Here is a 14,801-nt window from a genome sequence, read left to right on the forward strand (position 1 = left end):
TCACCGGCATTCAACAGTGCTCGCATCGCAGTACCATGAGCGTGGCCTATGGCTCTTGATGTCTAGCAGAGCTGGTCGCCGTCGAAGCATCAAAGTTATTTTTTTTCCTTGCCGATCGAGCAGCACTTTTTACCACACCTCCGGTACCGGTTTCAGCATCTTTCATTGGGGATTTGGACAGCTTGGAGAACGAGGAGAGTTCTTCAGCTGACGGAGACAAGTCGATGATGAGTCAAAGATGCGGGGACAAGGAAAGACAGACTGAAAAAAATGAGTGATTGATGGGTATATAATGAACATTTTCTATCTTTAACCGGAAGATATCATTTTTAGTGTTGATGGAATTTGAGAATTAGAAGAGATATAATCAATGTTTGGATAATATTATAAATTAATACTTTTTTAAGACAATAAATTGTTCAGTCTATTAGATAATATTTTTTGATGAAAAAGTCTCTTGATTAATTCATTAATATCATTTCCATTGAGGCAACATTCTAGAGCAAAAATAAAGTGACACGTATTTTATAATTTTAAAATTATTTTTTTACAATTAATTACCTTCGAATTCTTAAAAAGTCCATTTTTTCAATTTGCATTTTTTAGGGATGGATAGTAAAATATACTACAAGGGTGAACCAAAAATGTTATGGCCTTTTGATATTAACTCGGCTTTTGAAATTATTAAAAAAAAACAAGTAGATGTAATTAAGTTTTTGTAAAATGAAGTTTGTTCACCTTTTAAGGAATAATTTTTACCCACTAACTTTTTATTTTAACCCCCCCCCCCTCCAACGCCCTTTCATTCTACTGCGCCCGGTATTTTAAAATATTTTTTCGGAATTAATGACTTATAACCGATAATTCGCAAGTTTCCAAGTATTTTTTAACTAATTGTCAATTGTTTCAACAAGTATTATTTGTTTTTTTTTTAACTATTATTTTACCTTTACATCATGCAAAGTGATTATTTTTCGGAATAAAGGGTACGTAAGAAGTTACTTTTTCTGGAGATAATAACACAATTAACGAATGTTAAAAGTAATATTTTTTATTTTAGATCATTTGACAATTATTTAAACAATTTGTATTCATTTAAAGAATGTTTCAATCCTATGAATCGTAAAAAGCTATGTTTTTAAATCAGTATCACAATTAATGAATTTTAGGAGTAATATTTTTTGTGAAAGATAGTTTGAAACTATTTAAACAGTTAATATTACTGGCTTCTTCTTATAGTGAAGATGCAGAAAATTCTAATTTAAGAAACTGATCATTCATTAAAATATTAAGGTATAATTTCTAAAATAAGAAACTACTGAATAATAAACACTATAGCCTAAGAGATTATATTTTTTGAAAAAACAAGATTTTTCTCCACCTTTCGTATGAAAAGGGACATTCATTACCTGCATCATTAATTCAATAAAATAGTAACATTTCGATATTTACAAGGGAAAAAATTTGATCAAACAAATAAATATTATTCAAATATTTTTAACCTGTCTCTCATACAAAATTTCACTCTTAGCATTCATTAACTGCGTTATTGATTTCAGAATGTAGTAACTTTTAAAGATTTCTAGGAGAAAAAAAATTGTTTCAACAAATGACAATTGTTTAAATAATTTCCAAATATCGTTAAAAAATATATTATTCTAAACTTTCGTTAATTGTGGAATTAATTGAGGAAAATAATAATTTTTTACGATTTAATGGGTACAAATTGTTCAAACACATGAAAATTATTTGAATAATTATAAAATATCTTAAACAAGAAATATTATTCTTGAAATTCATCAACTGTATCATTTATCCCAAAAAATAAACACGTTTCACAATTTTAAGGTGAATACAAATTGTTTAAACAATTCAAAATTAATTATAAAATACTTTGAAACTGATCACTTATCGAATAAAAATAATTTATGTTGAACCCAATTTTTTAAATACCGTCTTCAGCATGAATTTGAGTTGAAACGGCTATTTTTCATTTTTTGGGAGATTTTTCGGGCACAATACAAGGCAATTGGAGGGGGGCGATTAACATTAAAAGTTATTTGGTGAAAACTATTCCTTAAACATTCCTTAAGAGGCGAATAATATTTATTTACAAAAAGTTAATAACAAATACTTCTTTCTTCCATTTTTTTGAAAACCGAACTTTTCCCATTTCAAACTCCGTGTTAATTTTAAATGCCAGGGGAACTTTAAATACTATATATCTCCTTAGTTTCGTTCTAAAATTGCTTCACTTCAAAAAAAAATTTTTTTGGATAATAAAGTTTTCGCATTTTCATCGGAAATACCGAAAGGTGCAAAAAAAACGTTCAGATGAAAGCTAAAAAATTTAGAAATCTTCTAAAAAAAATACCAAACATTTAGCATTATTTAAAATAAAGAAAGAAAAAGTATATTTGAAAAAATGTTCCTGGCCTTAAAAATGTGTTATCCCATATAAAACTGATATAATGCCTTTATTATGTTAGCAGAAACTTTTTAAAAATATTGAGGGAAAAAAGTGGGGTTTTGAAAAAAGTAAAAAATATTTTCTGGAAACCCCAACCTTTTTATTTGTTACATATAGAGTTTCTATCCTATCAGATTTATGAGAACTAAACTGTTTTTGAGGCAGGGAGTATTTTTTCCCTAAAAATGTATATTTTTTTAAATTTTGCGGCGGATTTCGAAAGAAGGCGATAACCGCTATCGGAATCAAAAAGCAAACGAAGATTAACTCAATTAGATCGAAATTTATATAAGTTTAAAAAAAAATTGGTTTTTTGAAAGAGCATAAAATTCAAAAATCAATTCGGTTCACTATTTTTCTGAACATACAAAAATTATTAACTTAGTTACAAGCATAACGAAAAAAATATACTATACTTAAAATTTACAAATATATTGTATATCATCAGCCAATATTCGCTCTATTTATGTGTTCAAGGTAAATGTTTGATTTATAGTTGATGAGAATAAAGTAACAACACTTATTAATTAATATTATAATTATCGATTCCATTTTGATAAAACAAACTCATACAAGGTGCAAAAAACATTACTATATTACGTAGAGTATTCTTCTTCATCTGATCTGAAGTTTTAGAACGAAAATAACAATTTTTAAGTCTATAGTATCTCGTGTATTTGTGCACCATAAATGTGAAAATCGTTTTGTTACTCGGTTGCGCTCAATGCAAAATTACTACATAAAGACTGCAAAAACTACTAAAATTGCGTATTTTTGCAAAACAAGCTAAGTTTAGCGTTTTTTTTATAAGGGTCCTATCGAGTAACACAAAAAGTATATGTATTTTTGGAAGCCTTATTGAAAGACTCATACAAATTTTGTATTTATGCGTGTTAAAACTTAAACATCCTGATTTACAATTTTCTTAACGAGACGTGATGAAACCAGTGGAAACTTATAATTGTAAGAGGTACTTCAACACGAAAAGTGCCTCAGAAATGGTTTAAATTTAAATAAAATTATACACTGTTCAAACAAAAACAATGTCTTAATATTGTGAAATACAAGGCACTTATATTCTTTTGTTATGTTGGCTCATTTTCTGATAATTCATCATAGAAAATATAATAATTGACTGATGCGAAGATTGTAAATCCAAATTGCTTCCGAAAAGTTCTTTTAAGAGATTTTCGGTGAAAATGCAAGAAAGAAATGAAAAAGCGAATCATTATGTTTGGAAAAAATGAATATTTCCGGTGATCAAATGATCGCACGAATCAAAATAATATTTTAATTTCTTACAGAAATACTGAAAATGAACAAGAATTATTTCAAAAATCCACTGCAGTTATAGAAAATAGTAAAGAATAGAAAGAATCTATTCAGTTATTTTTCCTAGGACTAGTTTCATTTTTTGTTTGTAAACAAAATTTGATTCTTCAAATAAGTGCAAAGTTCTGGTTAGCCACCAATGGAATGTCTTCCGTCTTTTTTGCAAACCTGTTGAAATATGAAACGAAATATTATAGCAGATTCCTAGAAGTGTAAAGACTTCTAGCGAGATAAAATATTTTTATTCTTTAATTAAAACCAGGTTTTGTTTCGAAAGTAACATACCATCAGGAAACCTGCCGCGAATGAATTGTTCTTGTGGAAAACCTCTAAGAAGAGAACGATACAAGATGCATCCCTCAGACTGTGTCCTCGACATATCAAACATATTCCATTCTACTTCTGTACTTGTCGAAAGTAGTTGCTTCGGAAAATCTGAACCCACAGCAATTTTGAGGGACGTATCAGCCAGAGTCCATGGAGGAGAAGTTCTCGCAATTTTAGGATCAAAGGGTTCTGGAAAAAGGGCTCTTTTAGATGTCATTGGTAATAAACACAACCAACCATACAAAAATTACCTAATGCAGCATAACTAAGGGGGAAAAAGAATTAAAACTGAAATAAAAACCTACATTTACTTTTCTTCAGCTGGAAGAGCAGGTGGAAAGACAAGAGGCCGAGTGACTTTGAACGGCAGCTTGTTGACTCCAGAGCTGTTCAGAAGACATGGAGGATACGTGGCCCATCGTTGTCATCTTCTCCCGAGTCTTACAGTCCGTCAAACGTTGACCTACGCGACCTGGCTTGCAAATTTAAGCAACAGAGATGCCAGGGTGAGACAAACTCTTGCAGACTTGGCCTTGTCCCAGGTTGCAAACAGACCAGTGAGTGACCTCACAAGACCTGAATATCGAAGACTCATGTTGGGAGTCCAACTTGCTAAGGACCCAACTATACTTTTACTCGACGAACCAACTTGGGATACCGATCCCTTAAATACCTATCTGATAGTTTCGATGTTGTGGTCCTACGTAACCAGAAGAGGATCTATTGTAGTTTTAACTATGGAAACACCCAGATCTGATGTTTTACCATTCGTCAGTCGAGTCGCTCTTCTTTGTTTGGGCGCTGTAGTTTATTCTGGCCCAACTAGAAGCATGCTTGATTATTTTACTTATATAGGATTTCCTTGTCCGGAATTGGAAAACCCTCTCATGTATTACTGTAAGTAAAAGAAGTCATCAAAGACAATCTGTATAATAAATTGACACTAGGAAATAGAATTAAAAATTCAATTTCAAATTCACAGTGTGTCTTTCGACTGTGGATCGTCGTTCAAGAGACAGGTTTTTAGAATCGAATCAACAGATCTCTGTCCTGGTGGAAAAATTCAAGATCGAAGGAGTTCTTTACATGAAAGACACGCCTGAAGATCCGATGAGTGTTAAAGAGTCTCCTTTAGGAATGGCTCACAAAGGTTTGGGTCGAGGAATCAAGCCAGGATGTTTCTCAACTCTGATCGCACTCTATATGTGAGTATAAAGCTTTTTTAAAGAATTAGGAAATAATTATCCGAATTAAAAGGGATCTTTTTCAGGAGAGGTATGGCAACAACCTTTGCTCTCAACAAATCCGGCTTGGGACATTTTGCAGCGAGAATTCTGATTTTGCCATTCTCGATCGCCTTGCTTAGCATTCTTTATTCCAATTCAAGTCTTTATCAATCAAGAATATTCCTCCAGACTGGCGGTTTGGTATTCAACGTCTTGACTCTCTTTTACTTAGCAGGAATCGCCACAACTGCTCTTCTCTGTAAGTCTAAACCGCTAATTTTCACAATCTAAGAAATGACTGCAGTGCCAGATGAAGGAAGTTTGAGCCTCTAGGCCGTAATTACTTAGGGGTAGCTTATTATTTTTTTAATATTCTGCAGAGGCCGAGTTAAAAAAATCACTAATTTGTTATTTGAGTTAAAAACCAACAAAAAAACCTAATTTTGTATATTTATACTACCTACTTGGCTCCGTTTATTGATAAATTTTTTAAGCACATAAAAATAGTACATAGTCTGCACTAAATGAAATATTCATTATAGATGAAATTACTTCATTTTTGTATTTGCTTAAAAACATATTAATAGGTAAGCTGACATTTGTCGCATTTTCGGCATTTAAATGCATTATTTATACTGATTTTGTCGCTGAATTACGTAAAAGTAATAATTGATCATGACTAATAATTAACCAAGAATAAGTACAATTGTTATAAATAATTATTATAAAGAAATTCGCTTGTATCGCATTTATGAACTCTGAAACTTTTGATTTTCTACAGGATATTTCGCATTTTTGAACGTGACGAATTTTTCTTGTAAGTGGAGTCACTTCTTGTTTTTAAACAATAAACAATTTAAATAAAAAAATGTTGTAAGTAAATTAACTTATATGATATTTTTTAACGCAGAACATTTTTATTTGCTCAACCCGAAAATTTAACTTTGGGTTGAAAATTTAACTATTTTAGTAAAAAAATTAATTCTTTGTGAGGAAAATTCCACTGGTTTGTATAAACACTTCTTTTTGGTTTGAAAATTGCTCTCTGATTATAAATTACATAACTTTTCGATACCACTCTAACTATTTAGTTAAAATATTGTATTTTTTCATAGAAAATTAATCTTCCTATTTCACAATTCATCTTTTTGGTTAATAGCTGAATTAATTCCTTTGATCAAAATTATTTTTTCTCGTCGAAAATTCTTCAATTTAGTTAAAAATTCATCCCTTTAGTTAAAAATTATTAATTTTTAACTGACAATTTAACTATTCCATTTTTTGTTATAATATCTATTATATTTGTACTATACGGTAGCGAGTCATGGACTTATCAAGAAAAAGATAAGAGTAAAATTAACGCAATTGACATGAGATTCATGCGCATAATAAGCGGGAAATCCCTAATGGACAAAGTAAGTAACGAGATAATTCTAAAAGAATGTGGTGCAGAAGAGATGCTAGTAGACACATGGGAAAGAAATCGGTTAAGATGGTTCGGATATGTTGAGATAATGCCAAATGAACGACTAACGAAACAAGTGTATCAAGGTAAAGTAAATGGTAGCGTGCCCAGAGGTAGACCACGGAAAGAATGGTTAGAATGTGTGAATGAGACCCTAGTTAGAAGAGGCATAAGAAGTCACAGAATCACGAGAGCTGTATGAAAAAATGCATGGACATAAAAGAAGCTAGAGAAGTATGCCAGAACAGGAAAGTATGGCGGCAATTAGTTAATAAAAAGAGTGTCAGTAGAGTGAATGACGCCTGAAACAAAAGACCTTGGCCACTAATGGACCCAAGTGGAGAACCTTACATAACGATTTTGTGAGGATCTTCACTTGGGGTGATTGCTAGAGAGATTGATCAGCAACCTGGGTCGGAGCAGTGTTGCGGAAGGAACGTGTTATTTACATAAATAACACGATAATTCTGGATCAATCTGAAAATTCTCTATCCCTTTCCCACATTACTCCTTTCCTTACCGAGTGAGTCATGCCTACTCCGAAAGGGAAATGGCTTAATGGTGTAATAAAGAATAATAATATTACTTTTTTTGAGAATGCATGTTTTTTATTAAAAATTAATTTTTCTAACTGACAATTTCACTATTCAATTTTTTGTTGGAAATTTATACTTTTTAGTTGAAAATTCAACTATCTGGTTCAAAATTCATATATTTTGGTGAGAATTTGTCTTTTTGATAGAAAATTAATCTTCTTGGTTGAAAATTCATCTTTTTAGTTGAAAATGGACGTATTTAGTTAAAAATTCGTCTTCCTGGCAGAAATAATTAGGATTAATAAATAAATAGTTAATCTTGTTGGTTGAAAATATTTTCTTTTACCTGAAAATTTAATTATTCCCTTTTTGTTTGAAATATCAAGTATATTAAATTTGTCGTTGAGAATGAATCTGTTTTGCTTGAAAATTAATTTTTTTTACTGAAAATTCCACTCTTCCATTTTTGGTTCAAAATTTATATTATTTTAGAAGAAAATGCAACTATTTTGTTGTAATAGACATAAGCTTTTTTATTGAAAGTTAATCGTCTTTGTTGAAAATTCAAATTTTTGGTTAAATTTTTTTGATTAAAATTAGGTTTTCTGGTTCACGATTCATAATTGAGCCTCCCGCGATAAAAACGGGACACGCTAGAAATGACTTGGGTTTCAGTTGGCCTCTTGGTTATTCTCGTTCTTGATTTTTTCAAGCCACATTTTCAATTTTTTTTAAGCATATCTAAATTCAAAGAAATTGAAAATCCGACTTGAATGGCATTTCGAGCGTGTCCCGTTTTGATCGCGTGAGGCTCAATTTTAGTTGAAAATTCTATTTTTTTCAATATCAACTATATTAAATTTTTCGCTGGGGATTAATTTTTTTTGATTGAAAATTATTTTTTTTTACTGAAAATTTCACTATTCCACTTTTGTTTGAAAATTAATCTTTATTGGTTGAAAATTCTATTATTTTGTTGAATTATCGTCTTTTTCATAGAAAATTAATCTTCTGAATTGAAATTTTATCTTATTGGTTAAAAGCTGAATTCCTGTGTTCGCAATTAATTTTCCTGGTTTTTCATCGTTTCATTTCAAAATTCATCTCTTTGGTTGCATTTTTTTTAATTGAAAATATAACTATTCCATTTTTGTTTGAAATATCAACTATATTACATTTTTTATAAATCATCTGTTTTGTTTAAAATTAATATTTCTAATTGAAAATTGGTCTATTTGATTTTTAGTTTTAAATTTATATTTTGTAGTTAAAAATTTAACTATTTGGTTGAAAATTCATATATTTTGTTGAGAATTTGTCTTTTTGGTAGAAAATTAATCTTCTTTGTAGAAAATGAGTTCTTTTAATTCAAAGTTTAATTATTCAATTTTTGGTTTGAATTACAACTATATTACATTCTTCGTTGAAAATTCATCTTTTTTGCTTAAAAAATTAATTTTTTTTACTAAAAATTTCACAATTCCATTTTTGGTTGAAAATTGATCGTTTTTAGTTTGTAATGTAACCATTTTTTACCAAATTACTTTTTATTGAAAATTCAATTGTTTTTTAGATAATTTACACTTTTGGCTTGAAAATTCAACAATTTAGTTGATATTGTTTTTCCTTTTGAATGAAAAGTCTTTCTTAGTTCAAAGTTCATCTCTTTTTTCGTTGATTTGTTGAAATTTCGTCTTTTTTCATAGAAAATCAATCTTCTTAGTTGAAAAGTCACCTTCTTGGTTGAAATTTGAATTCCCTTGTACAAAATTAATTTTTCTCGTTCAAGATTCATCATTTTAGTCAAAAATTCATTTTTTTGTTGAAAAATCAACTATGCGTACAATAAATTTTTCATTAAGAATTCATCTTTTTGGCTGAAAACCAATGTTTCTAACTGAACATTTCACTATTCCCTTTTTGGTTGAAAATTTACATTTTATAGTTGAAAATTAATATACTTTTTTGGTCATTCGTCCTTTTGGTAAAAAATTAATCTTCTTGGCTGAAAATTCATATTTTTTGTTGAAAATTCATCTAATTGGTTAACAGTTTAACAAATGCATTTTTTTGTTAAAGATTCATAATTTTAGTTAAAGTTCACCTATTTAGTTAAAAATTCGTCTATTTAGTTGTAAATAGATGTATTTAGTTAAAAAGTCGTATTTGTTGGTAGAAAATTAATGTTCTTGGTTGAAAAATCACACTTTTTGTTTAGAAACTCAACTACTTAATTGAAAGTCGAACTAGATGGTAATCTTTTGGATGATAAAACTTTTTTTTGGGATGAAAAGAAGTTTATAAAGTTCAGAGAAAAACCATTTTTTGTGTTAAAAATGCGAAATAATGATATTTGCTTCTAACGATATTATTCTTGTTCGATCCTGTGGAAGAGATTTTCTTTATAAATATATATAAGTGAATTTGTTTATAAAAATTGTTCATAACAATTATAAAACATCTTCTTGTTAAAAATATATAAGTGTATTTGTTTATAAAAATTGTTCATAACAATTATAATTGTTGTTAAATGGAAATATTTTCTCTATCAAAATTATACTTAAGAGAAGAAAAGAAGTGACGTTGAATGAAAAAATGAAATGGAAAAAAGGCTTTCCATCTTAAATTTGAAATAATCTCCAGATTTTGAAGACACACACTATATTGGTCTTATACTTAATCTGGCACTGAATTGTCCTTATTTTTGAATTCCAGTTCCAAGTTTCCGGGCGAGGTATTACCAAGAAAAACGAGAAGGTCTCTACGGAGGAGCGATGTTTTTCACAGCCTACACTCTTCTAAGTTTGCCTCTTAGTTTGACATCGACCCTAATCACAATTGGAATCCTCGTACCCATCTTGGATCTGGACCTTTCAGCGTGGGCTCATACTTCAGGGACACTTTGGGCGAGTTACGTAGCAGCAGAGCAAGTGACAATTGCTTTTTTGATGGTGATTGAACGGCCCATGACGGGAGCAATAACAGTTCTCTACATAACTCTTATTTCTCTTATAATCGCTTCCGGAGCGATGCGAAGTCTCAGAAATTTGCCAGAATGGCTTGCGGCTCTTTCGACAGCACTTCCGACTCGATATGCTTCATTGGCTTTGAATCAATTGGCGATTGAGAGACCTGCCACTCAAAATTTAGCATACGACGAAAACACAGTTTGTCCTGGAATCAAAGAACTTTGTCGATACCCAGATGGAAGAACGTACTTGATTGAACGCTTTACGAGTGAAGGAGAAAATCTATCAAGGGTTCTCAATGTCAACTTGAACCTTTTGGTCTCCTTGGCGTTTTGTCTCGGACTTGTTATTCTAAACAGTGTTTTGTATCTTTTGCCTCTTCCGGCTCGAGTCAAAGCGAAGTTTAGAGAATAGATTCGAGAATAAGAAATGTTTGTAATATAGCTTCATGATGCAGACTCTGATAAGAATTCTCAATACTTGCACGGAGTTATGTACATACGCTAAGTTGTAAAAATAGCTTAAGCTCGTAAATTTATTATACAATAGTTTTTACATATTTTCTGTGCTTAGAATTGTTTACAAGACTGTAAAATTAAAATATACACATTGACTGTAGTTGTAGGAAATAATACATCTAGTTTTTCGAGACATAAATCAATCAGAAATAAACTGAAATTATATACTGAGAAACGAACTTTAGTTATTATAAATGCAGAACAAGTCCCAAATCGGCGGTCAATTTTTACCATTATTTCTTGTCTTACTTCAAAGCTCACCTGGTGGAATTCAAGATTCGCCGTCGAGAGAGACTTGACCCATTTCTTTGAGATCGTCAGAGACGGCAAATTCGCAGCCAGTGGAGCTGACGATTTCGCTTATGTCTACATTTGGTGCGATTTCTATAAGTTTCAGGCCTTCGCCTTTTATCACTTCGAAGACTGCCAAGTCGGTAATTATCAAGTCCACGCATTCTTGTCCTAAAAAAGTTGCATCAAAATAGTTCTATAAAAATTTAGCTAAAAGATGTAGGCATTAATAGAGTTAGTTTTAATATAGCAAGTTAGGGGTCGTCCATAAACTACGTTACCAATTTAACGATGGGGGTTTCCCTCTTTTTTAATTAGTTTTCTCCCTGCTTTCAAGAAACTTTCCCTTCTTCTCCTTTTTCATTACGAATGCGAACTGAATTAAAAGAAAGCATTTAAAAGATCCAAATTTTTTTGGTTGAAAAGTATACTATTATATGTCTGGTACTGAATTAGTATGAGTTAGTTATAAATTTAACCACGTGGTTCAAAATTTAACAATTTCATTTTTATAAAATTAATCTTCTTGATTCAGAAATCACCTTTTGAGTTGAATGTTGAAATCTTTTATTAAAAATAATTCTTTTTTGAAATGCATCGTTTTAGCTGAAAATTAATTTGTTATGTACAATATTTGAATAATTGGTTGAAAACTCTTTTTTGTCAACATTGATATTTTTAATTAAAAATTGACTTTCTCTAGATGAAAATTTAACTGTTAGGCTGAAAATTCGTCTTTTTGTTGAAAATTCAACTAAATGGTTTAAAGTTAAACTACTTCTTAAGAAATACGTTTTTTATGAAGCTTTATCCTTTTAGTTAAAACTGCTTATTTTTGCGTTGAAAATCGAACTCTGTTACAAAAATTGTCTTTTTGACTTAAGAATTTAACAATTTAGTAAACAATTCTATTATTCGCTTGAAAATAACTTTTATGTTGAAAATTCAAATACTTTGTTTAAAAACTCATATTTTTCGCTTAAAAATGCAACCACTTCGTTAAAAGTTGAACCAAAAATTGAAAAAGTTGAACTAAAATTCTTTTTTTTTCAAGATTCATCTCTTCAGTTGAAAGTTGAAATATTTTGTTGACAACTTGCTTTTTTTGTCTATTATTGAAATTTTAATTTAAAAATTAAGTTGATAATTCATCTTATGGTTAAAACTGCAACTGTTTGGTTAATAAATCATCTTTTTTGGTGGATGATTCAAATATTTTGTTGGAAATTCGTATTTTTTTAAATATCAACTTTAAAAAACAAGCGCTTTTTGCTGAGATTTATCCTTCTAATTGAAATTTCATATTTTCGGGTTGAAAATTACACTGCTTTGTAGAAAACTCGTCTGTTTGGCTTGAAAACTGGAAAATTTAGTAAACAATTAAACTATTTGGTTGAAAATTAACTTTTACGTTGAAAATTTAATTATTTGGTAAAACATTAAACTATTTTTAAGAAAATTTAACTATTTGGTTAAAATTGTATCTATTTTGGTGCCAATTCATATTCATTGTTCGGTTAAAAATTAATTTTTGTATCTAAAAATTTAACCATTCCATTTTTGGTTAAAAATTTATCATTTGAAAATTGAAAAATTCACAATTTGGTAGAAAACTCAGGTACATATTTTGATGAAAATTAGTCTTTTTGGTTAAAAAATTTATATTGCGTATTGAAAATCCGTCTGTTTCATAGACGATTGAACTACTCATTTTAAATTTTGTGTTGTTTGAAAATTCGATCATTTGTTTGAAAATGCATCGTCGTACATCACAAATTCTACTATTTTGATGAAGTCATCTCTTTTGGTTCAAAATTCAACTGTTTTGGTAGAAATTCGTACTTTTTTAATAAAAATCCACCTTTCTTGATTGAATAAGACCTTTTTTTTTGTTGAAAATAAAACTACCTTCAACCAAATTCGTCTTTTTAGCTCGAAATTTAGTTAAAAATTCATTTTGTTGTTGGAAATTTGTCTTTTTGGTTCCAAAATTCCTCTCTGATATACACAATCTTTTTTGATTAAAAATTAAACTAATTTGAGAGAATTTTGAGCTACATTTTTCTGCGCTCAAAGTTTTTTTATCGCAGTTTTTATTTGAAAATACAACTACTCAACTATTTAGTAGAAACTTCACGTATTTTGTGGAAAAGTAGTCTTTTTGGGCAAAAAATTGATCCTGTTTATTGAAAATTCAACTTTCTGGTTGAGAATTCAACTATCTTGTTGAAAATTCATCTTTTCCGATGTAAAAGTTAACTGTTTTCTAAAACATTAGACTTTTCAGCTTAAAAAAATGTACTTGTTTGTTAAAAATTCATATAGAAAAGTCATCCTTCTTGGTTGAAAATGAATTTTTTTGATTGAAATTCATCTGCCTTCTACAAAATTTGTCTTTTTGTCTTCACATCTAAAATTTCTGATCGAAGATTTATCTTTTTGCTTTGAAAAATCAACCATTTGATTGAAAATATATATTTTTATGCTAAAAATTTAACTTCTTGGTTAGACATTCTACTATTTTGTAAAAAATCGAATTATTTTGGGAAAATTTTTCTATTATTTTATTAAATTCATCATTCTTGGTTGAAAATTAATCCTTTTGGATTGAAAATTTATCTTTCTTAGATGAAAAAATAACGTTTTTGTTAAAAATTCAACTGTCTTCGAAAAAATTCAGCTTAAACTTTTTTTTTGAAAAACTCGTAAATCTACTGGAAATTTCATCTATTTGGTTGTTAATGCAACTATTTTGTTAAGACTTAATTTTTTTTAATTCGTCTTTTTGGGTTGAACATTCAACCATTTTCTTGAAAATGCAATATATTTCAGCTTGAAATCTTAGGAATTTAAAGTATTTCTATTAAATTCAATATTTATGGATGGCCCATTGGGAATGGTTAAACTGCGATACGCCACCTGGTGACAAAAATTCGAACTAGAAAGAATAGACACGATTTTAAAGATGCATTTTAATTTGTGCATAAAAGTGTTTTAACCATTTTTTTTGCGAAGTTTAAAGTATTTATTGGATGATCAAAATAAGTCTACATCGGAAACAAAGTGTTTCAAATGAAGTTTACATATTATACGGTGAAAAACTACACTTTTCGACAGAAATATTTTTCTAAACAAAAAAAAAAACAATTATTGTTCTCTTTATTGTGATTTTCAAAAAAATTATAAACTTAAGTGGACCTATTTTGAAGCAAAAATGAACTCAAAGTAAATTTTTATTAATTTATACATGAAATATTTACTATTTAAAAATCAGATATAAAAGTTAGGTTAGAATTCGTATTTAAATTCCAATCGTCTATTATTCGTATTCTTGGCATAATTGTATTTTTTTTAAAAACCTATTTCACAAAAGTTTGTTTTTTCACTGTATAAGATGGAAATTCTATCTAAAAATATTTATTTCTGATGAATATTTGTTTTTAGTATTGAATCATTGTTTTATGCTTCACAAAAAATCTTAAAACCATTTTTACGCAAAAATTAAAATGCATGTTTAAAATGGTACCTACTCTTTATAGTTCCATTTTTCGGCACCATGTGGCGTAATGGTAGACCACCATTCCCAATAACTGAAAAAAAATTGCGTGTAACAAGTAAGTGGCCTAGCGCTGCCAGGTCTCGACTACATAATTTGGGGGGGGGGGGG

The 14,801-nt window shown here is 29.5% G+C and overlaps 2 protein-coding genes across 4 annotated transcripts in view; one reads left to right on the forward strand and one right to left on the reverse strand.

Moving 5' to 3' along the window:
* The first annotated feature begins 126 nt into the window (after window positions 1-126).
* Window positions 127-11,018, forward strand: LOC117177489 (ATP-binding cassette sub-family G member 5). Of its 2 annotated transcripts, none has more exons than XM_033368221.1 (6): window positions 127-285; window positions 4,065-4,348; window positions 4,451-5,026; window positions 5,112-5,334; window positions 5,400-5,614; window positions 10,072-11,018. In XM_033368221.1, exons 2-6 carry the CDS (start codon window positions 4,108-4,110, stop codon window positions 10,737-10,739), a joined length of 1,923 nt encoding a protein of 640 aa, XP_033224112.1. In that variant the 5' UTR covers window positions 127-285; window positions 4,065-4,107; the 3' UTR covers window positions 10,740-11,018. The 2 variants fall into 2 exon arrangements, with proteins under 2 accessions (XP_033224112.1, XP_033224113.1); XM_033368222.1 differs by having other exon boundaries at window positions 4,080-4,348.
* LOC117177490 (succinyl-CoA:3-ketoacid coenzyme A transferase 1, mitochondrial) overlaps window positions 10,843-14,801 on the reverse strand; it is a 9,729-nt gene continuing 5,770 nt past the window's right edge. For both annotated transcript variants that reach the window (XM_033368224.1, XM_033368223.1), the window contains one exon: window positions 10,843-11,305. In XM_033368224.1, coding sequence (XP_033224115.1) covers window positions 11,115-11,305 — 191 coding nt within the window. In that variant the 3' untranslated portion in view covers window positions 10,843-11,114. The remainder of the gene's footprint in view (window positions 11,306-14,801) is intronic.

Source organism: Belonocnema kinseyi, chromosome 7, assembly GCF_010883055.1.
Source record: "Belonocnema kinseyi isolate 2016_QV_RU_SX_M_011 chromosome 7, B_treatae_v1, whole genome shotgun sequence".
NCBI lineage: Eukaryota > Metazoa > Arthropoda > Insecta > Hymenoptera > Cynipidae > Belonocnema > Belonocnema kinseyi.

What these genes read in the sequence shown, in the direction of transcription:
- LOC117177489 (XM_033368221.1), top strand. Translation starts at nt 4,108, where the DNA reads ATGAATTGTTCTTGTGGAAAACCTCTAAGAAGAGAACGATACAAGATG. An exon ending in GGCTCTTTTAGATGTCATTG is followed by an intron (nt 4,349 to 4,450) that starts GTAATAAACACA and finishes ACTTTTCTTCAG; the next exon opens with CTGGAAGAGCAGGTGGAAAG. An exon ending in AAACCCTCTCATGTATTACT is followed by an intron (nt 5,027 to 5,111) that starts GTAAGTAAAAGA and finishes TCAAATTCACAG; the next exon opens with TGTGTCTTTCGACTGTGGAT.